General features: G+C 41.7%; 1 protein-coding gene across 3 annotated transcripts in view; it reads left to right on the top strand.

The window, feature by feature from the left end:
• LOC26532575 (leucine-rich repeat-containing protein 70-like) overlaps positions 1-13,862 on the top strand; it is a 35,474-nt gene extending 21,612 nt beyond the window's left edge. The window contains exons 2-5 of one of the 3 annotated variants that reach the window (XM_033378371.1): positions 11,490-11,705; positions 11,780-12,804; positions 12,858-13,567; positions 13,630-13,862. In XM_033378371.1, coding sequence (XP_033234262.1) covers positions 11,490-11,705; positions 11,780-12,804; positions 12,858-12,862 — 1,246 coding nt within the window. In that variant the 3' untranslated portion in view covers positions 12,863-13,567; positions 13,630-13,862. Of the gene's footprint in view, positions 1-9,113; positions 9,323-11,489; positions 11,706-11,779; positions 13,568-13,629 lie in introns of those variants that run through there. The other 2 variants (XM_033378370.1, XM_033378369.1) reach the window with 2 other exon arrangements.
• The last annotated feature ends 10,330 nt before the right edge of the window (positions 13,863-24,192 follow it).

The following is a 24,192-nucleotide window of genomic DNA, read 5'->3' as shown; positions in this document are numbered from 1 at the left end:
GACCCTTTGCAGAATGTGACTGTCGCTGTTTGGGTGCAATTTGTCGCGGCCATGACCTTCCCGTTGCATTCGGCTACCAGGTTGTCCTGGTAGCTGGAGTACCAGCCCGTTGTGCGCGACTAGGTAGATGGTGATCATCCTGCATAGCTTTCTTACAATGGAGAAATTGGATTATAAAATGTATGATGTTTTCTTTACGATCTATCTTAATATTGGATACTTTCATTAAATCGGTAATGTAGGTCTCTGTGACTTGATCGGTGAAAATTGATTCGATATCTGAGTGGTCTATGATTTCTGGATTAATTACTTGTTCATGAGGGATAATTAATCATTGAGAGCTCCCAATTCGGTTATTAACATTCTATTGCGTGTAGTGAGGGTCTCAAACAAGTGACCCGTGTTCACCTGTTGGTCCTTTGTGGTCTTCAGAATTTTGTTGACTGTGTCCGTGAGTTGATTAATCATTTCTTGCGTTCTGGTATTAATGCCGATTTGTCTATTGTTTACAGTGACAAGCTGCGTCTGTATTTGTTCTATATTCTTAAGGTCATTTGAGTCTGGCGTACGCTCTACAGCCTCAAAACCTGTACCTAGGAAGTCAAGGCTTCTTACCCTTCTCTGGTGAATGTCGAGGGCAGTTAGCATGTCTCGTACGTGTCCAGTGTCTATCTCCAACAACTTCCTCATGTGGGGCTGTGGAAACAAGTTTGTCAACTTCATTGTCTGGTCGGTCATGGATCTGTGGTCGGTGAGGTTGGTTGAGTGTCGTAAGTATCCCTTCTGGTCCCAAAGAAGTATGTCGAAGTATGAAGTATGAAGAAGTATTATATGCCTAAAATGATATAAAGAAAAAGGGATTAAAATTACAAATCACCGACGAAGGTTGTCTTTGTGGACCACCCTTCCCTTGATGAGGACCGTTGTCCCAAAGTCCGCTTCAACCGTTTTTTAACGCAAAGGGGCGAAAGTTTGTTCCCTAACCTGTGGTTGCTTTTTATTGTCTGGTATTTTGCTCGATCTGAGCTTCCTCTATCTTTTTTTTAATGCCCTGGATACATTCCGGCGAAGCGGTGGTTACGACATCCTTGGGGCTTTGCTCGGTTACCAAATGAATAGAACTGTTAGTAATACAGTAGCTTGCAAGATAAGATCGACTGTGCCTATGATTCCTCTTTGGAGTTTCAGGTAGCTGGCTATTTCTAACAGGGTGCTGTGGAACCGTTCCACCTGGCCGTTCGATACGCTGTGGAGTGGTGGTTCGTTTACGATGTTTACATCATAATTGTTCAAAAGAAGAGACCTTATGGTCTCGGACTTAAGAGCACGCGCATTATCGCAATAGACTTGCTTTGCCCTGGTAAAGACGTTCATTAGTATCAATAGAGGGGGTTGTAAGTCCTCTATTGTACTGGATTCAATGGGTTGCAGAATTGCGAACTTGAATAGTTTGTCTACGCAGGTGAGGAAGAACTTTTTGTCTGTGGAAAAGATGTCAACGTGTAACATCTCTCCAGCCTGTCATTATTTGTTTCTCCCTTTTACTGCCCTGCCCTGTGGCTGGGAAGGCTTTTATCACCTCGTGCTGTTTTTTTCCAGTTTTGCCAGGCTGCATTGAATCGCATTCACTACGCCTCGGTTGATGACAGACTTGACTGTCTCCTCTAAGGTTTCTTTGTCGGTGAAGTTTATCAAGTGGCAAGTTTTTCCCCGAACAAGATAAAGTTCTTTTTCAGCGGATGCCGGTTACAGATCGCACTTTCCTGCGTTTGATTTTGGCATTTGGGTGGCTCTCGGATCCCGAGAACGAACTTTTCAAACGCGTTGCGTTGGGTCTCATTAAACTGTACGTGGATCTTTTTTGACCTGTACTTTGTGACGGATCCGTTTTCTCCTTTCAGAATGTCGGAGATTAGTTTCGCGATTACTGCGAAATCCTTAATGAAACAACGGCAATAGATGGCTAGACCCATGAATGATCTGACGCTTAATACCGTTTTGGGCTCATCGTAGTGCTGAATGGCTTTCACCTTTTCAGGGTCCGTTTTTGCGCCGTGCTCAGTAACGACAAAGACCTCGGCTTTGTCGCTCTCAACTCGATGCTCTCTTTAAAAAATTGTGACTTTTCGCGGGCCACCCTAATGTTCACACTATGAAGGTTCTTTAATACCCAGCCGACGTGTCTGACGTGATCCACCTCATCTTCGGAGAAGGCGATGACATTGTCAACGTACACGTAGCACGTAATATTATCGATCGTGCGCCGAAAAATACCCCAGCATTTTTTAAGCCGAAAGGGAGTCGACAAAATTCGTACTTCCCCCCGTTAGCTGAGCACGCCGTTTTCACTTGTTCAGATTCGGCCAGAGTGATCTGGTGGTAACCTGATTTGAGATCGAGAGCATTTGCCAGTATCATCATAATCATGGTCATGCTCAGCACGGGGTATGTGTCTGTGATGGTTTTTAGATTCAGTTTCCTGAAATCGATAACCAGGCGTTTCTTCCTATTCCCCTTCTCGTCGGTTCCCATACCATACCATACCAGATTGTTTTATGGAGATCTGGACTTTCTGATGATGTCGTTTCGTAAGAGATCGAAGACCTCTGAAGTTACGAAATCTTCGACACTTTTGGGGTATGGATACAGCTTTGAGTAGACCGTGTTTTCGTCGGTCGTACAGATTGTAGCCACTACGGCTGTATTATAAGGCAGCGACACGTTAGAATCTGAGAAAGCCTTTTGGTAGCGGTCAAGCATTTTTAAGAAGTCAGGTTTTACTGCAGGTGGTGCTTGTATATTTTTGTTTTTGGTGTGGTTGACGTTAGTACACTTGAGGCAGCGCCTCCGAAGTTGCACCTATTTATACCCGATATTCAAAATGTGTATTGGGTTATATTAGATTTGTGGTGAAAATGGATGTGTGTAACGTCCAGAAGGAATCGTTACCGACCCCATAAAGTATAAATGTTAAAATAAACAATATTTTATATCCTTCTGTGGATGAATCGTAGAGGATGATTATGTCTTCTAGAGTGCAAAATCTGAACCAGATCATATAATTATTATAGCCAGAATCAAGAAAACAATTTCATTCTCTCTCGCTTTCTCCCTCTCTCTAACACACAGGTTTCATGGTCGGCTTTGCCTATTGCAAAATGTGATTTCAGGGATCTCATATTTTTGATCCACACTCATGTGATATTGGACCTTGACGAGTTAGTTAGAACTCACTATAAATCGTATATTTCAAAATTTCTCCTCACCTCCTTCCACAAAGAGCGAAAATCTGTGGCATCATCAATATGAAGATACGAGAAAACTAAAACAATCATAAAAAAATACGATATCTACCAGATTGCTGAATCTGGATCAGATCGGATCATTTTTATTGCCAAAATGAAGAAATCAATTTGCAGTGGCTACGCACCGCCCGATTACACGTTCAGACACGTTTTCTGTCTCTCCCGCACGTACACATTGTCGCTCATTGTAGCCATACTGACTATGTATTGGGTATAAATGTAGAGTTTTGGTCGCCGCAGCAACTTACAACGTTCCCCGTCGTTTTATTGTGTCTTCATCATGTCATAATACCGCCCCTACTTGTTTTAGTAGGTCAAGTCTTATGATCCCATCGAATGTAGTCATGGAATAGGAAGAATAAGTTGTCGGGTCCAAACATGGGTATCTGCGTGGTGTTGTTTGAGCCATGGATGGAGTGCACGGCAAAAGGGTACTCGACAGGGGTAACGTTGTTTAGTCGTTCGTTTGGTCTGATATAATTTTTGGCAGAACCCGTGTCGATTAGAAAAGACATGTCCGTCCCTGCTATTCTGCGCCGAATGAACGGCAGCAGGGACCTTCACCTAAAAAATTAGCGTTGTCGCTATCTGTGTCAGAGTCTTTGCCGTCGTCTATTTCGGCTACCGATCCCTGTGCTACTTGTGCGTAGTTTGCCTCTTGTTCGCGGAGAACAGTACGTCCGTCAAGCTACGCTTCAGCCCAGAGATGAATACACGAAGTTCGTCGCCTCTGAACTTTTTGCACATGCCCTTTGCCAAACTACTGTCGTAGGTCATGTGGGCCTTGTTGGTCAACAAGGTATGTTTCTTTTCTACCTCATCATAATACTGCAGAATTGACATTCCGCCTTCCCTCAGCGTGCCCATTTCTTATTCAATGACATACATATGGGCCTCTTATCACTGTATGAGAAGTCCAGCCTTGCGATGACGGCCTCAAAGTTCAACTGTGTGTTAAATGATGCCAAGACCTCATCTGCTGGGCCCCTAATCTTACTCCGGATTATAAATATGGCCTGGTAATGACAGGAGCTTCCATCATACATTTTTAAAAATTTTGTATGCGGCATGTCGCATGTCGGTATGTCGCACTTCACTGCTCATGACAAAAGACCCTGTAGGTTATTTCTACATCCTTATAGACTTTCACCTCGGGTACCGAGAGAGGTGAGTTTTGTATTTTAGAATTTACTAATGTTTTTTGTTGCTGAATCTTCTGTTTGAGGGCGTCCTCCCTCCTAGTCTTCTCTCGCGCCTGCACTATGAGGGCGCTTTGCACGGCCTCATAGTCTGCTATTATAGCTCTGAGATGTTCAACGTCCATGTCTGTTTTTTCGTTTGGCTGCACGCAGCGGGTTGGTTAACATGGTCAGGTACTTTTAGGTCAATGAACCCTCCTAGCAAACTTGCACTAACGTTCTGGCAACAAGTTCGTGTCGTTTCTGTTTTTTGTTTAGTTTATTTCTGACCATTCGTCTTTAAGCAGATTTATTGAAGGACTACGGCATGAATGGTCACCGAAATGAAAACTCTCTAACTCACTCACTTTAGTTTTATTTTTTTTATACCCGATACTCAAAATGAGTATTGGGGTATATTAGATTTGTGGTAAAAGTGGATGTGTGTAACGTCCAGAAGGAATAGTTTCCGACCCCATAAAGTATATATATTCTTGATCAGCATCAATAGCCGAGTCGATTGAGCCATGTCTGTCTGTCCGTCTGTCCGTCCGTCCGTCTGTCCGTCTGTCCGTCTGTCCGTCCGTCCGTCTGTCCGTCCCCTTCAGCGCCTAATGCTCAAAGACTATAAGAGCCAGAGTAACGATGTTTTGGATCCAGACTTCTGTGATCTGTCACTGCTACAAAAATATTTCAAAACTTTGCCCCGCCCACTCGCCCTGTCTCTCTCTAACACACACGTAGCATAGGCGGCTTTGCTTAGAGTAAAACATTAGCGCCTAGATCTCAGAGACTATAAAAGCTAGAGCAACCAAATTTGGTATCCACACTCCTAATATATCGGACCGAGACGAGTTTGTTTCAAAATTTCGCCACACCCCCTTCCGCCCACGCAAAGAATGCACATCTGGGGATATTCACAAATCTCAGAGACTATTAAAGCTAGAGTAACCAAATTTGGTATCCGCACTTCTGTTAGATCTCACTATAAAACGTACATATATCTCAAAATTTCGCCCCACCCCCTTCCGCCCCCACAAAGGACGAAAATCTGTTGCATCCACAATATTGCAGATTTGAGAAAACTAAAAACGGAGAATCATAGATAACGACCATATCTATCAGATTGCCGAATCTGGATCAGATCAGATCATTTTTATAGCGAAAGGAAACAAATCAATTTGCACTGGCTGGCAGCGCCCGACGTCACGCTCAGACTGATTTTCTGTCTCTCTCGCACGCACTCTTTGTCGTGTCGTTTAATATTAGCGGCGTCTGCCGGAGGAGAGCCATACTGACTTAGTATCGGGTATAACTGTAGAGTTGCGGTGTCTGCAGCAACTCACAACGTTCCCCCTCGTTTTAAATTAAAATTGATGTATTCTCAATATTATCGAAATTTTCATTTTTCAAATCATTTAAATGCATTCTAAATCAGATATGTCCAGCTCAGCAGTCGTGTTAATATATGAGCGTTTAATTATCCCTCGCCGCGGTCGCCGCGTTGGAGGTGCAGGGACAGTAGAGAATATAATTATCTCTAGCCGCAGTCTTATTTTTAAGAGATGCAATGCAGGATTCTCTTTCTCTCTTTTTCTTTATTTATTGTGTTCTTTGGTGTTTTCACATAACAAAAAAAAAAATACAAATTTATTATTTGAATCTATTTTTATCTTTATTTATTGTGTTCTTTGTTGTTTTCACACACAAAAAAAAAATAATATTTATTATTTTTTTGTTTTTATACCCGATACTCAAAATGAGTATTGGGTTATATTAGATTTGTGGTGAAAATGGATTCGTGTAACGTCCAGAAGGAATCGTTTCCAACCCCATAAAGTATATATATTCTTGATCAGCATCAATAGCCGAGTCGATTGAGCCCTGGCTGTCTGTCCGTCTGTCCGTCCCTATCAGCGTCTAGTACTCAAAGACTATAAGAGCTAGAGCAACGACGTTTTATATCCGGACTTCTGTGATATGTCACTGCTACAAGTATATTTCAAAACTCTCTCCCGCCCGGGTGTGCCGAAATTTTGAAACAAACTTGTCCGATATCTCAGGACTGTGGATCAAAAATTTGGTTGCTCTAGCTCTTATAGTCTCTGAGATCCTTGAACTCACATTTTTCAATAGGCAAAGCCGACCATGAAACCTGTGTGTTAGAGAGAGGCTATAATAATTATATGATCTGGTTCAGATTTTGCACTCTAGAAGACATAATTATCCTCTACGATTCATCCACAGAAGTCCGGATATAAAATGTTGTTGCTCTAGCTCTTATAGTCTTTGAGCACTAGGCGCTCATAGGGACGGATAGACGGACGGACGGACAGACAGACAGGGCTCGATCGACTCGGCTATTGATGCTGATCAAGAATATATATACTTTATGGGGTCGGAAACGATTTCTTCTGGACGTTACACGAATCCATTTTCACCACAAATCTACCCCTATACTCATTTTGAGTATCTGGTATAAAAATCTCAGGAAAATTTAGGGGTATATTTTTGTAAAGTGCAGTTAAAGTTGAAAAACTGCTAAAAAGTTAGGTACTAATGAATCCATTTGTTCAGGTACACTCCATATCAGAATCATTTTCCATTTCGCGCTACCTAAATTATGTCATCGGTTATGAATGAATATGCAGGCTAGTATTTCTACCTTAAACTGTCTTTTTGACCAGGTTTCCCATGCAAGAACTAGATTTATAAAGTTCATTTTAAAACTTGCATATAACTCCGCGTTCCGTTGTATTTTGACTAGGAACAAAATTATTCTTATTAAATTAAATTAAATTAAATTATTATTATTATTATACACTGAAGGTGCGCTGTACCCAACAAAGATTTGGAAACACAAACGATGGAAACTCATCACCCACCGACGTTTTTGAGAAAAACAAAATTATTGCAGAAATAACTGGGGTGGATAGTGACATTATCAAAAGATTGGGTCTTATTTTGAATATTGTTGCTTGACCTTCATCTAATCGTCATAATATTTGAATTTTTTATTTTTATCGTAATTATGAAGTCTAGTGTAAGTTAAGCTAGGGAGCGCAATAAAAGCTCGTTCTCTCGCTCCTGGTGAAGTCGCCCGCTTTGCCTACGTAGGTTAGCTAGAATCAGAGATTGATTTGAAGAAAACATAGTCTATCATTAATATTGAAAGAGATCGAGAGCAATAATTTTCTCCCTGCCAAAAACATATAATTAAATTACAGCCACCCAAAGTTTTCATGGCGCCCCCGGGTGGACTGTAAATTGTATTATAGGCAACAACAAAAAGTGACAGTGATACAAGAAATTGCAGTATATGCAAACATAAGCGTTGACCGCGTTGTGGTCTGTGTGTGTCCAACCAATCTCGCCAATCCTAATTATTGTGCAAAATTTCTGCTACCGCCGAAGGAAGCCCTACGATAAAGCCAGGAAAGTAGCAGTTGGATTCAAAGATCCAAAGAGGAATCAGAGGTATTTGTGCAAAAAATTTAAGGCAGAGCAAAAGACGTTTTGAACATTTTGTGAAGTGTCTAGTGATGAAAAAATTGCAGATCGCTTTCAATTTTAAGCACAGACGTATGATACATAGTAGAGCTTGATTGCATTTATTTTATTAATAATTGCATATGAATATAACTAAATACACACACATTCATACATATAGACATATACAGACATATGTGAACCGCTATTTGGACGCAAGAGTTGTCATTGTTAGTTCTACCTTCCTCGTCATTAGAACCTCACCAGAAAGTTTGTTCGTTCGTTTACCCAAGCCAGGGCGTATAGAAAGTATCCACACATACATACAAGCATCACCGGTGCATTATTTCGTTTTCGCTTCTCTACCGCTGCTTGCGTTGTGCGCCAAGTGACGCTACCCTATTTCTAAGGGGTATATTTATTTCGGCTGACGCGATACCCTATGTTTAAGAGGTATATTGTTATCGAACGTTACTTGCAACTACTCTTTCCCTTGATACCTCGTGCCTCGACATTCAATATTACAATTCGTTTTCAATTATCGTTTCCGATATTAAAATTATTATTAAAATTTTCCAAATATTAAAAAAAAAATAGTAATAAATAAATAAATAAAAATAAATATAGTGGTTTGTTGCGTAAATTTAACATTAATATTATGGTAGAAAACAGTAAATACCTTCTTAAAGACTTAAAGATTAAGCTCAAATGTCGAGTAAAAAGTATTCGTCGCTTAGAGGATCGATGAGACAAAGAGTCGATTCCGTTACAATTACCGGAATTACAATCTAGATTAGATTGTTCGAATGCTTCTATTGAAAAGGCGAACCATTTGCAAGAGCAAATCGAGGAGATAACAGGTGATGATGCATATGCACCGAGTTGGAAGAGCTGACGATTATAACCAAGGAAAAGATAATGTCACTTATCGCCGCCTTTAAAGCAGCAAGCAATACGAAGCCAGTGCCTTCTTCAGTGAAAGTGACTGATTGGGGAATCCCAGAGAACCTACCACTGGCAGACCTTTATTTCTACAAGCCACAAAAAATAGATATGCTGATAGGAACATAATCGTTCTTTGAATTATTAGTCAAATTTGGTCAAATTAAGCAAGTTCCTGACATTCCAACAATTCAGATAACCAGTCTTGGCTGGGTTGTTTCGAGAAAATATGTTATCAAAAGTTCTGCTCTTCACATTACAAATAGTTTGAGTTGTAGTGAAGAGTTGCTAGTATGCATCAATCGGACCTTGAAAAAGTTTTGTTCACTGGAAGAAATGCCATCTACCAAGAAAATTGGCACACCTGAGCACAAGCTATGTGAAGAACACTATCGTAAGACGACTCAGGTACTGTCATCAGGTCGGTTCGAAGTAAGGCTCCCGTTTAAATCAGATCCAAGTTGCTTAGGCAACTCCTTTAAGGTTGCTAAACGGCAGTTTTTATCACTTGAAAAGAGATTGCATCGTGACCCTGAGTTGAAGAAAATGTACTTGGAATTCATGGCAGAGTACCTCTACCTATGTCTCCTAATGACAATAAGATTCCTTCTACTCCACAATACGTAATTCCTCATCAGTGTGTCCTGAGGCCCCAAAGTACGTCTACCAAACTCCGTGTCGTGTTCGATGCTTCGTCCAAGACGTCCTCACAGGTGGCCTTGAATGATATTCTGATGATTTAAGAGGAACTATACTTGACACTGCTCCGTTTCCGTCTGCTCGGGTTTGCCCTGACTGCCGATATCAAAAAGTTGTATCGCCGAGTGATGGTGAATGAAGCGGATCGGCAGTTTCAGCTCATAGTTAAGAGAAGAGACCCTTCTGAGTCATATCTGATGTCAACATATAAGACTGGATCAACCATATTCTTGGCTATCCTGTGTTTGAAAAGGTTGATTGAGCTTTCATTCCATAAAGCTGCTTACGTTATTAGGTCCAACTTTTACATTGATGACTTCTTGGCGTTAGAAGTCTCATGGTTATCTACTGACGATGCCTTTAAGTTCGAAATTGAATTGTCTCCGAGCGACAAAACGGTATATACTATCAGTAACATCTAAGTTGTCTGAATCCCTTGGTTTGCTATGTTCCATCGTCACAAAAGGCAAGATCCTATTGCAGGATCTTTGGCTTAAAAAACTAGATTGGGATGAATCGATTCCGCTGCATTTGGAAACAACATGGAATAAGTTTAAAAAAAACTGTCTCAATTGGAAGACATATCCATATCTCAGTTTGTGTCTTCAGATACGATGTCACCGGTTCAAATACATGCCTTTTCTGACCCCTCCATTAGAGCCTATGGAGCGTCATATACGTAGCAAAACTGCAGAAGGTTTAAAAATATCGGAGTTGACTTCCAAATCTAAAGTAGCGCTGGTCAAGACCAAAACACCCCCAAGTCTTGACTTATTTGCCGCTCACCTTCCCGAAGATCTATGTCACAGAATCATGCCTCTGTTAAACCTTCCCATCGAACTAGTGGTTTATTGGTCGGATTCAAAAGTAACTCTTCATTTGATACGGTCTCATCCATCATCGTTGTCGACTTTCGTTTCGAATATTGTGGCCGAGATTCAAGAGTGGTCAGATGATGCTACGTGGAGGCATGTACCCACGAAACAGAACCCAACAGATATTGTCTCAAGAGGTTGTGACGTCGACGAAATCGTTCAGTCAATTTGGTTCGAAGAACCATAATTTCTGAAAGAGGAAGAAGAAAACTGGCCCAAGAACGCTTATATCGAACCTTCCGAGGATCTTCAGTTGGAAAAGAGGAAGACTAAGGTAGGGCTGACCGCTGCCGTTCCAAATTCGGAGCTGTAACCCTCAAGTTTGGTGAATATGCCGCGGAGACTGCAGTTAAAGTTAAACTTTAACCCATTATTGTGAAGCTTGTAGAAATTAAAGCCTAATTTACTTAATCAAATTGAATTTTAAAGGATTTCTCTTGCAAATGCAGTTTTTTTTCATGAAGATATATTTATTTGTTTAGAAGTTACTAACTTAGCAAACTGAAAAGGCGAAATGTCCCACTGTGCGCCGAGTGGGATATGTACCGCTTCTGCAAGGCAGCGACGTCGTGGCCCGCGCTAGGAGAGGTTATAAAAAGGAGGCCACGACGACAGCCTACAAGATATGCGGGAAGTATCAGCGAGTGCGATTTGAATCGGTAAATAAAAGCAGCCAAACCAAAGTGCGAAGGTACAGTCAAAGGTGCAGAGGCGGTCGCCGAGTCAGAGCCCCAGCCGTTGCCCAAAGGAACCACGCTTGGAAAAATGTACTGAGCGGGTCGAGCGAGGCAGACGTGCACATAAGGGAGGTCACCGAGAAGCCCCCAGGTAACGCTCTCATTCACTGAAGGCCAGAAACCGCTGTTTGCCCTGTTAGTTCTAAGATTCCCCGACATTCTAGCCGATAAGATATACCTAATATACCATGAAACAGCTCTTTGAGTATCAGGTATAAAAACAGCGTAAATCTAAAATAATTTAACTTAACATTTTATTTCCAGCACTTCGAACAATGTAAATAACTTCTGTATTCTAATAATGGCTTGGATGCTTTTAACTATCGGACTATGTATTATAGTGACTGCTTCAGTAAGATATAGCAACGCCTACAATGACAATACAAGAAAAGAAAGATCAGATGATCAAAATTATATGCACAACATTGACAGTAAAAAGGAAAATGAAGAAAATTTTGAATTATCATCACAAGTGCAACGGTAAAAAATTCTTTATAAACTAGAAACAATATATTATTAAAATTTGAAATATATGTATATAATTAAAATTTCAGTAAAACTTCTTATAATATATCCAGTACCACCGCGATCGGATGCACGGAAATATCTTGTAGAATTTCCTGTTCAAACAACAAAGATGTATACGGAGACATATCTGATGTAATGAACTCGAGCTCGTGTGAAATTATCACATCAATAATTATCTCCAATCAATTCAGACATTGTCTTGAAAACAATTGGATATATAAAGATGTGGATGTGTTAGATATTATTATAAGCAACAGCCACTTGACTGAAATCAAAAGCGCTTCATTTAACGTACCTTTATTTGCGAAGGTGATTCACATGTCCTGGGTAAACCTGAAACTCCAAGAAGTCGACAGTGGAGCTTTGGTTGGTTTATACTCGTTAAAAAAACTGGAGATAGATTCGAAACTTCCAACCATGAGTATGACATTTTTACAGCCAGTGCAGACCACGCTAACATATCTGAAGTTGAATGTTCAATTAATATTTTACAGTAACTTGACTCTTTTTGAGAATATTTATTTTGAAAGACTAACTTATTTGGACCTCAGCTACAATAGATTTCTTGGTCCTCTTACCAGGCAAATATTCAATGCCGTGCCTAATACAACTTACCTCTACTTACAGCATTGTTCGATAACTGCTATAGAAGATAATGCTTTTAATGATATAGCTCATAATTTAAAGATTGTTAATTTGGCAAATAATATTCTTTCTACTATCAGTTCTATTGTGCTAACTGGAATTAATCCTATATATATTGAGCTTGAGCCCAACAATTGGCTTTGCGATTGTGAACTTTTGTCCTTGATACATTTCGTCTCTAAGCACTCTAGGCTGTTTATAAATGTGCCATATTGTCGCATGCCCTACTACTTTTTTGGTATACTCTTTAACGACCTAGACAGCAGTAAAATAAATTGTTCTACGGGTAATGAACGTATTACTACTACCCAAAAAACATATATTTCAACCACAACTGCTGAGAAAACAAATCAAACTACAACAGGCTGGCAAGAAGAACTTTCAACACTAACTACAATAGGGAGTGGTAAATACACTGGTTCTTTTACAAATGAATATTCTTACAGTCCTATACTACAGTTTAGTTGTTCCCAGGCTGTTGATTTAAATGAAAGTGTACGCCTTACTAACCATTCCCAGAGAGACATAAACACAAATAAAGTCGAACCAAATCAAGCAAACTATGCCAATGGCATTTTTGTTTTTCAACCCCCCACCTATGACCTCTATTTAGAGTTATCAGATGATTTTAGTCTACAAGTACGAATTGATAACTATAATGATGCAGACCAGATAAACATTATTTGGTTTACAGAACTGTTCGATAGCAATAAAGATGTATTTGATGTAGATTACTCATACAACTGTATGCAATATTCTGGCCCGTTTTTAACCATTGCTTCACTGCATGGAAATCATACATATACTTTTTGTATGATGCCGACAGATAACGTAGTTATTTCCCCGCTCTTTTGTCAACCACTCTATGTACCTATGGTTGGAGAGAAAACTCATAATGCGACGGATTCTATTCAAAACACTAGCAATAATAAGCAGTTTTCGGTCGCCATGCTGGTCTTAATTCTTTTTGTTTCCACAATTTTTGGAGCAATAATTTCATATCTTGGTATCAAAGCCTACCCGGATCTTTTAGAGGGCTCAAAGAACGTATTAATAATTAAAAAATTGGATAAAACATGCTATATATCAACAATAACAGAATCCGAATACACAATAGATGAAACAAAAAGAAAATACTTTGGTGCAAAAATTTTAAATGATACTCAGCAGTAAGTAATCCAATTGTTTTTTAAGAAAAATAACAATTAAATAAAAAAATATTTTTTTTCAGTCCTTTTTCAGAAGAAACAGTTGTGGATACTAGAAGTGTTCTAGGCAAGGTTTATAGAGTAGACGAGTATGAAATGCCTAAAGAACTGGATTTTTCAATAAAAGAGTATAGTGAACTCAGTTATGGAAGTACCCTCACTATTCCCCCACCATTACCAAAGCGTAATTCTAATAATTTAATATTCAATTAAAACAAGAAATAATAAAAGTTCACAATGGATTATTGGATGGATATATTGGAAATTGTGTCATAGATATTCACTAACAAATTTATAGATTTAAGTTAAATTTAACATGAAATTTACCATCCCCTACAGTTATTAACATTTAAAATGTCATGTACCAGCAAAAACGACAACGATCAACTGCTCCTAAATGTTCAGGACATAGTCTTGTAGCTTCCCATCCTAAATCGTCCTCTCATAAGCTCGGAAAGAATATTTTGACTCTGGCCAGAATACATAGGTGCTGTCAAACCGAGAATCATAGAATCTGGCTCTAGACTACAGGCCTGTACATTTGCATACCAGGCTCCTCCTCCATCACTCTAGGCTCTTTGCAGCACCATTTGCGTATAGGTATTGTGTCATCACTAGATATGAGATCGCCGACGTACAAGTCCCGTTCCGCAACCTTGGCTCTTATGTTATTTGGTGGGACCCCCACCATACCAGCCCCAACACCCTCGCTATGTCTGTTCCATTATGGAACTTGCGCTTCCTTTCTTCCTCAGGCCCCTCCTCAAGCAGTATAGGCTCATTGGAGCACCATTTGCACAAAGGAAAGTGCAGGACCAATGAAGAGATACCTCTGAATCCGACCAATGAACAACTCGTTCGATGGGGACGTTTAATAGGGGCTTGGCTCTGTGACAGAGATCTGCGGGAAGGTGAGCGGCACATAACTCAAGCCTTGGAAGTGTTTTGGTCTTGAGCGGCGCTACTTTAGATTTGGAAGTCAACTATGATATTTTTCAGCCTTCTGCAGTATTGCATACTTATATGACGCACGCTCCATAGGCTCTAATGGAGGCGTCAGCAAAGGCATGTACTTGAACCGGTGACATCGGATCGGAATACAAAACGTATACGGATATGTCTTCCAATGAGACAGTGAGAGTGGTCTGATCGTGATAAAAAATATATAAGCTCACAAAATTTCACGAAAATTTCGCGAAAATTGGTAGAGCCATTTCGGAGGAATTTAGCAAAAAGCTTGTATATTAGAATATACAAATTTCAAAAACAAATTTGTATCAGACAAATCGCTTTCTTTGGAGAATTTTCGTGGCCGCTCTTGAGCTTAGCGGTGCGCCAAGGGGTATGTAATTTACGGCTGTTGCTTGCCAAGTGACACGCTACCCTACATTGTAAGTGTATATTGCTTTCAAACGTTACTTGCAACCACTCCTTCTCTTGATACATCGTGCCTCGACATTCAATATTACAATTCATTTTCGATTATCGTTCTCGTTCAAACATTTTATTTAAAAAAAAAGATAAATAAATATAAATATAATGGCATGTTGCGAAAATTCTACATAAGTATTACGCATTCATGAACACTTAAAGATGAAGCTCAAAAGTCGATTAAAAAGCATTCGCCGCCTAGAGGATCGATTAGACCAAGGATCGATTCCGTTACAATTACCGGAATTACAATTGTCGGTTCAAGGAGCTTAAATATTGTAAATTATTGCCAGTGGTGCGGCCCAAAGGAAATGCATTTTGTTGTTGTCATTTCCTTTGCCCCCACTGTAAAGATTATTTGCTACCGCATATGCACATGCAGCGGAATTCTTTCGTCTTTTTATATCGCAATCTCTCGTAGTCGGCTTAATAGCGACCCCAAACAGCTCTAACGCTCTCGGGCTATACTACTCTCTCGCTTGCGTCTAAGCTTGCTGCATAGGACCCGGCAATTTGGCCCGTCGGCCCTTGCATTATCAGTCTTGAGCTTATCGTCGCAGCTATTAGATTAACATCCTCGCATCAATCGTTCGCCCAATCATCCCCATATGTACATACGTGATAAGTTGGATTAACCTATGCAAATAAATTGTGAATTATATACAACCTCTCGACTTTCATTAACTTCAAATTGCAACAGTTATTAAAAACGCTTAATAGCTTAACATTTGGTGACCCCGACGTGATTGTGCAATAAATAATCCATCAGTGCAATCACAAACTAATATAGCATTCAAAGATCTAAACTAATTGCCATCTCAACCAGTGTCATCGACCACATAAGTTATCCATACATATATACACCGGCCTCCCCTGCATATTCGGTAGTGCACGTAGCTGTTGGCATGCGCTTCTCTTTTCGGTCATCTTCCCGCAAGAAACGTTTCTTACACCGGTCGCCTTTGTATATACAGTTCGTACATAGCTGTTCGCTTGCTGGGCTCGGTTCTTGTCGTCTAATGCTCGTGTTACTCTTTGCGATCATCTTCCCGCTAGAGACGTTGGTCTTTCTGCCAACGCTGCCGCTACCATGGGAATTAATGCTGCTAACGAAATTCCAATGACCAGTGAGCAAAACAGGGTGTCTTTTTTGAAGCTTAAGTCAACGGAATTATGCGAGAAAATGAAAAGGTTAATAAATAAATATAAATAAATTTTCTATTTCAATTATAAAGACAACATTAAGACAACAGTAATTTTGAAAACCCTCATGCAATATACGAAAGTAATAAACTTTAATATTTATGTACGTATTTATGTATGTACATAAGATAATTTATAATTGAATTAGAAAATTTATGGGTATTGTCCATGAGAGTATTTAAGGTGCGACCGGCATCTAAATTTTAGCTTTGCAGATTCCCGTCGGAAAGCGCGCGATTGACAATTGATTTAAAATATTTGTAAAACCAATTTCATTTATATTTATGCATATTTATTTAAGTATATGTATATATATATTTTTTTTTTTTCTTATATTGTATATTTTGTTGAAATTTGAAGTGTAACTGTTGAAGTGTAACCATAATATGATCTGTCTGGCAACGCTAATTAACATAATGTAAATGAACAGCGAGAGCCTCTGTTATCTCTCGTCTCTCCTATTCGTATGTAAGTACATATGTACACATGTCATCTCTTCAGTTCTGAATAAACCACTTATGAGCACAGACGCGTCGTTCTCTATTTAATACATGTCAAAAGGCGCAATTTACAATAGGTTATGGGCCCAGATCACCGAAAGATCGGGCGTGTATTAAAGACAATTAAAAAACCGTGGTAGAACTGGAAGGTTATATTTTGTTTGATGCAATTGCAAATAAATCGTGCACTAGTTAGAAAGTGGCGTGTAGCAATTAAAACAAAATGAGTGTGTCTCTGCAAATTGAAAAATTGGGGGAAGACAATTACGATGTGTGGTCTATGTCCAACCGTAGTGTATTGATCACAACGGATTTGTGGATAAGTGGTGGATAAGTGGTAAAGCCGAAAGGCCACAGGAGGAAGCAGCAGGAACACTTGGCACAGTTGGACAAGGCTGATCAAAAGGCGTTGGCATGTATTATATTAAATGTAAAAGCAACGCAGTTGATGCACATAATGTACATGTGTCAGTGGGACCAGTGCGAAAGGTACAGTTGTACCAAAAACTTTTGCGGCAAAATATGCAAAACGGTGATAACGTGGTACAATATGTAAATTCTTTCGTGGAAATTATTGAAAAGTTAGCCGAGCTAAATATCGACATTCAAGACGAGCTAAAAGTAATAATGTTGTTGTCGAGCTTGCCCAGCGGTTGGGAAAATTTCGTCGTGGCGATAGAAACACGCGACAGTCTGCCGTCGTTCGAAACGGTAAAAGTAAAAATACTTGAAGAAGGAGCACGTAAAGACGAAAGAGACGATCGTGAGCTTGCTGTACAGGCAGTGTACGCACACACACAGACTCAAAGAAACGGTGCGCGTGCGAAGAATTACGGCGCCAGTCGAAAAGACAGCAAACGAGACGGCCAGAAATCCAACGAGCATCGCGAGTTTCGAGGAAAATGATACAAATGTAAACAAAGCGGGCACCGCGCATCCGAGTGCAAAAGCAACAAAGATAATACGAAAGAGTGCGTAAGGGATGAAAAATCAAACTGTTTAATGCACAGCTGCGTTGTTAAGCAGCGAAAAAATTCTTGGTGTATCGACAGTGGGGCAACATGGCATATGTGTTGTAATAAAAATTTGTTTGAAACCTTTAATAAGAAAAACACAACCATTATGTTGGCTGCAGAAAAGTATATTGAGTCCCTAGGTATTGGAACTGTAAAAATTAAATCAAATGAAACAAATATAGATTTGCGAAACGTGTTGTATGTGCCGGATTTATAAATGAATTTTTTGTCGGTGAGCAAAGCAGCCGAGTTCGGGAATGTCACTACATTCGGAAATTCAGAAGCTTTAGTGCGAAATAAACATGGACATATAATGTTGCGAGCGGTACAAGAAAACAATTTATACGTGTATGGAGTGGAAAAAACCACTGATGCAGTGCATTTGATATCCGATATATCTCTTGCAAAAAAATGGCATAGTCGCTACGGGCATTTAAATTTTCAAAATTTAAAGAATCTTTGTGAGAAAGATTGTGTTCCCACACAAGGCAGTACGTGTTACGAAAAGTGTTCTCGAATTGATCCATACCGACGTATGCGGACCTATGAATGTTAAATCTCTGGCTGGAAACCGTTATTTTGTTACATTTATAGACGATTACTCGCGAAAAATTCACGTATATTTTATGCGCGCCAAAAATCAAGTTTTTGAGAAACTTAAAATGTATAAAAGTTATGTTGAGTGCCAAACCGAAAAAACAATCAAAGCCTTGCGAAGCGATAACGGTACTGAGTACATAAACAATGAATTTACAAATTTTTTAAATGCGTGCGGAATAAAAAGAGAACTAACGGTGCCTTACACACCTCAGCAAAACGGCGTTGCTGAGCGCGCAAATCGTACAATCGTTGAAATGGCTAGGAGTATGTTAATTCATGCAAATTTAAAAGAATTTTTGTGGCATGAAGCCGTTCAAACTGCAGTATATTTGAGAAATAGATGTCCGACCAGAGCGTTAAATGGATACACCCCCTTCGAGGCTTGGAACAAGCGCAAGCCGTCGGTAAACCATCTGAAAATATTTGGTTCACGCGCATTTGCACTGGAAAAAACCAAAAAAGGCAAATTCGTTGCAAAAGGAAAGGAGTACATTTTTGTTGGCTACTCTTTTGCAGCAAAAGCATATCGTTTATATGACCAAGAAAAGCGAATGATAGTGGAACGCCGAGACGTCAAAATTGTGGAGGGTGAGTTCATCAAGGAAGTAAATGATATTTACGAAAATGGAGATCAGACTGTGGATCTTGCAAAAATCATCATACGCTTTGAGTCAAACGAAGAACCTGTGCAGGTACAAACTGTTGTTGAGCCCGAAGACGAAACGATTAGCAACATTGACAACAGCGATGATGATGAGGAGGAGTACTTCGTAAGTGCAAGCGATCCAGAACAGAGCCGCAGCTCAGATGAAGAAGACATCCCACAAATACGTGGCCCAGGAAGGCCAAAAATCATTCGTACTGGTCAACCTGGCAGACCAAAGATGCTGTACAATGTCCTCAACAATCTTAGCTGCTCCGATGACATTGAGACTCCACGGACCGTTGCAGAGGCGTTGCAAAGACACGTTGCAGAAGAATGGAAAAAATCTATGCGAAAGGAATTCGATGCACTCGTGTCAAATAATACATGGACTCCTGTCAATCTTCCGCCCGGAAAAAAGGCTATAGGTTCAAAATGGGTTTTCAGAATCAAACGCAACCAAAACGGTGACATTGAAAGGTATAAGTCGAGACTTGTGGCACAAGGATGTGGCCAGCAGTTTGGCGTAAACTACTGGGAGACATATTCTCCAGTGATACGTTATGAGACAATCCGAATGTTATTTACGCTAAAGGCTTGCAAAAGGCTATCTATGGGCTGAAGCAGTCTGGACGTGTCTGGAATGACAAATTGAACGAGGTGCTGGTTAACATGGGCTTTTAAAAAAGTCAACACGAGCCATGTCTATACGTCAAACAGCATCAACAAGGCTTCAGTTATATAGCAGTTTACGTCGACGACCTGATAATCATCTGTCCAAAAGAGATGGACGTCAGCGCGATCAAGCAAAATACCGCATCCGTATTTGAGATGAAAGATGGAGGTCAGCTCAACTTTTTCCTAGGCATGGAAATTCATCGAGAAGGCAAACAAGGCGCCGTCAAGTTATGCCAGAAGAGGTATATTGAAAGCGTTTTGAATACTTTCGGTATGTGGGATTGCCGTCCAGTCGCAACACCACTTGACCCAGGTTTTCACGCTGGTTATAAAGATGAAGAATGTGTAAAGGTAAATAAGACATATTATCAATCACTAATTGGTTCGCTCATGTACTTAGCAGTTTTGAGCCGGCCCGACATTCTTTATGCTGTGAGCAAACTATCACAGCGAAACCAAGACCCTCATGTGGAGCACGAAACTGCAGCTAAGCATGTGTTGCGCTATTTACGAGGCACAATGAATATGAGCATCATCTACCAAAAGTCTGGAGAGCCAGTAAAAGGGTTCGCCGATGCTGATTGGGCAAATGACAAGCTGGACCGAAAATCATATTCCGGATACGTTTTCTTCCTAGCTGGTAGTGCGTTTTCGTGGATATCAGCCAAGCAGAGCGTCGTCGCCATGAGCAGCACCGAAGCAGAGTATGTGGCGCTATCAACAGCCGCTAGAGAAGCAGTATATCTACAAGGTCTGTTGCAAGAGATTGGATACACAAATCAAGGGCCAATGACTATCTATGGTGACAACCTCAGTGCGCATCATATTGCGAAAAATCCTATTCACCATAAACGCACAAAGCATATAGATTTAAAATATCATTTTGTTAGAGACAAAGTAGAAAGTAAAGAGATAAAACTTGAATATGTCCACACAGAAAAACGTTGCCGATGTATTAACCAAAAGTTTATGTAAGCAAAAGCATTATAGATTTGTAAAATCGCTTGGATTAATTGATTAATACATTAGGTTAGGTTAGGTTAACCCGGACGGCCCTCAGCGGGGCCGCGCATACGCCAATATGGCCCTTAGTTATCCGGATGGGGGGGTGTATGAACCGTCGCGGGAGTGTTAATGTGGTTTTAAAAAGTCCCCGAGAATCGAGGTGTTTTTAGCATAGGCCAGCAGTTCCTGAGGCGTCCTTTTGGAGGCATCTTCCAGTGATGCCAACACTGGGGCGCCCAGGTATCTCCTCCTTGCCCTTGAGAGAGCCGGACAGTTGCAGATGAGATGTTCCAGGGTTTCGATAGCCCCAGGTTCCTCACATTTCCTGCAACTGTCTCTGTTGGTGATGCCTAGCTTTGCTGCATGTGCAGCAGCCAGACAGTGACCTGTTAGTATTCCCACCATCAGTCTGCAGTCCTTTCGTGGTAGGTGCAGTAGGTAGTGGCTAAGTTTCTCGTTGCGCTCCTTGCACATTATCTTCGAGGTTCTGCAGGTGGTGGTACTCCTCCACCTGCTATCAGTCTGTGCTCTAGCCTGCTTCTCTAGATCGCCTTGCAGCGTTCTGAGGGAGACAGGCACGTTCTCGGTTCTCCTATTCTCCAGCCCGACGCCTTCCTTAGCTAGTACGTCCGCCGCTTCGTTTCCTTCGATGCCCTGGTGGCTGGGAACCCAATAGATCCGCACTGTCTTTGTCGTGCTTAGGATGTCTAATGCCTCCCTGCTCGCCAAGACACTTCTGGAACTGACCACGGACGACTGCATGGATCTTATCGCCGCTTGGCTGTCGACGAATAGGTTGACCGCATCGTGTGTTCGTTCTGTGCGGAGAGCGACCTCCGCTGCTATCCCGATGGCAAAAACTTCTGCCTGGAATATGATGCATGGGTCGGGTAGCTTATACGACAGCCTTATCACGGGGTCTGTGCAGTATAGGCCCGCTCCTACTCCTCCGTCCATCTTGGAGCCGTCTGTGTATATATTGAGGTGCTCAGTTTGGTCCCTTCCAATCTTCCAGTCTTCAGGTCCCAGAGATGTGGTTGTTTTGACGTCAAGGCAAGTTTGGGGGGTCATGTAGTCAGTTGATCTGGTCATTTCCCTGCCGATTGAACTATGCCCGTATCCTTGTGGCGATAGATTTCCTGATGCTATGAGGCGTTGTGCTGCCTTTCCCGCAATCAGGCGAGCTTGAATGTCCAGGGGGTCGATTCCGAGTATGGTTTCGAGTGCTTTTGTTGGGGTTGACCTCAGCGCCCCTGTAATACAGAGCAGAGCCTGTCGCTGAGTCTTCTCCATAAGCTTATGGTATGTCTTCTTTTCAGTAGCCTGCCACCACACTAAGGCTCCATACAGCAGAGTTGGTCGCACCACCGAGATGTAGATCCAGTGCATTAGAGCAGGTGACAGGCCCCATGTGCTGCTGAGCATCTTCTTGGATGCATAAAGCGCAATGGTAGCCTTCTTCACCCTTTCCACTACATTGGGCCTCCATGCCAGCTTGCTGTCCAGTACTGTGCCTAGGTATTTCACCTGTGATTTTGGGGTCAGCCTAGTTTGGTCAATTTTCGGGGGGGTCCATATCGGTACCTTGTACCTCTTGGTAAAGAGGATGAGGTCCGTCTTGTCCGCGTTGATACTGAGTCCTACCTCTTCCGCCCACTCACGTATCTCCCTGAGTGTACGTTCCATTAAGGAGCTGAGGGTCGATGGACATACACCCGTAATAAGTATGCTTATGTCATCTGCATAAGCCGTTATCTTTGGGGCCTTCCTTTCAAATCTCTTGATGAGGTCGTCGACCACCAGATTCCACAGTAGTGGCGACAGGACTCCACCCTGAGGTGTGCCTCTGTGTGCCGCCTTTACCATGGAAGCAGTGCCCCACTCCGATTGCACCCGTCTGCAACTTAGGAGGTTTTTGATCCAGACGTTGATTGCAGGGTGTATGTTATTCGCTTCTAGGCGACTTGTTATTGCGGTTGTGGCCACGTTGTTGAATGCTCCTGAGATGTCCACAAATGCTCCCAAAGCATACTTTTTGTTGTGAAGGGCGCTCTCGATGGTGGCTACTAGCGAGTGTAGTGCCGTCTCCACTGATTTCCCTTTAGTTTAGGCGTGTTGGTTTGTTGACATCAGTCCCTCTACCTCATTCCTGATGTGCAAATCCAACAGCTTTTCTAGTGTTTTTAGTATAAAGGAGGTAAGGCTTATCGGTCTGTAGTCCTTGGGACTCACGTGGCTGCACTTTCCTGCCTTAGGGAGGAAGACAACTCTCGAGGTTCTCCATTGGATGGGGATATAGCCCGTACTTAGGCATGCTGAGTATATTGCGAGGAGCCTTGGGGTGATAACCTCTTTGGTCAACTGCATCATGGCTGGGAATATCCCGTCCAGTCCTGGTGCTTTTATGCCCGCGAAGGAGTCTATGGCCCAGTGTATTCTCTTAGTGGTTAACAGACCTATTGGAGGGTGGTGTTCCTCGGTTGCTAGGTCCTGATGCTCCTTGGCGTCAGTGACCTCGGTGCATCCAGGGAAGTGCGCCTCCATTAGTGCTGTTAGGGCTTCTTTGCTGCCCTCTGTCCACTGTCCGTTGTCTAGTTTTAGTTGGCTCTGTACTGTGGGCTGCTTTGAAAGCAGCTTCCGAAGCCTGGCGGTTTCGGGCACTTTCTCGATGTTGGAGCAGAAGTTTCTCCACGAGTTCCTTTGTGCCTTACGTATTTCCTTCTTGTAGCTCCTAAGTAGGATTTTATATTCCTCATTGACAATCTCCTCGTTCGCTTGTTTGGCGATCTTGAAGAATTCCTTGAGGTTGTTCCTTTGGAGAGAGAGATCTCGGTTCCACCAGAGTGGCTTGGACCTCCTCTTCGTTCTCGAGGGTTTGCACGATGCATGGTAGGCGTTCAGTAGCTCGTTGGATAGGGTCTTTAGGGACTTCTCTATATCCTCCGCGGATTTCACTGAGCCCGGATTCGCGAGCTTCGAAGTAACTGTCTTTTTAAACTTTGCCCAGTTTGTGTTCCGGGGGTTTCTATAGACTGTTGTCTTCGAAAGGTGTTTGAATTCGCACTTGAACTGAATGTACTTATGGTCTGAGAAGGATGGTCTATCGAGGACCCTCCAGCTAGATACCGTAGTACTGTTTCCCATTGCAAGTGTTAGGTCTAGCACGTTAGATGAGGTCGGACCTACGAAGGTGTGCTCCTCCCCAACGTTTGCTATATATAGATTAGTTGCTAGTATAAAGTCTAAGAGTGACTCACCTCTGTCATTGATGTCGGTGCTTCCCCACACATTATGGTGGGCGTTGGCGTCCGTTCCGATGACGAGTTGATAGTTTTTGGTGCCGGCTTCTGTCACCAGGCTCCTGAGTTCGTCGGGTGGTGCGGGTCTGTCGTGAGCCATGTAGCAGGAAGCCACCAGAAGGCGCTTTTCCTCACTTTCCAGCATCACAACCGTCAGGTCATCCGTGCTGTAATGAGACATAAGGTAAGCATGGATTCCTTTTCGTGCGAG

This window comes from Drosophila pseudoobscura, chromosome 3, assembly GCF_009870125.1.
Source record: "Drosophila pseudoobscura strain MV-25-SWS-2005 chromosome 3, UCI_Dpse_MV25, whole genome shotgun sequence".
Classification (NCBI taxonomy): Eukaryota; Metazoa; Arthropoda; class Insecta; order Diptera; family Drosophilidae; genus Drosophila; species Drosophila pseudoobscura.
This window is presented reverse-complemented; position numbering and strand designations above follow the sequence as displayed.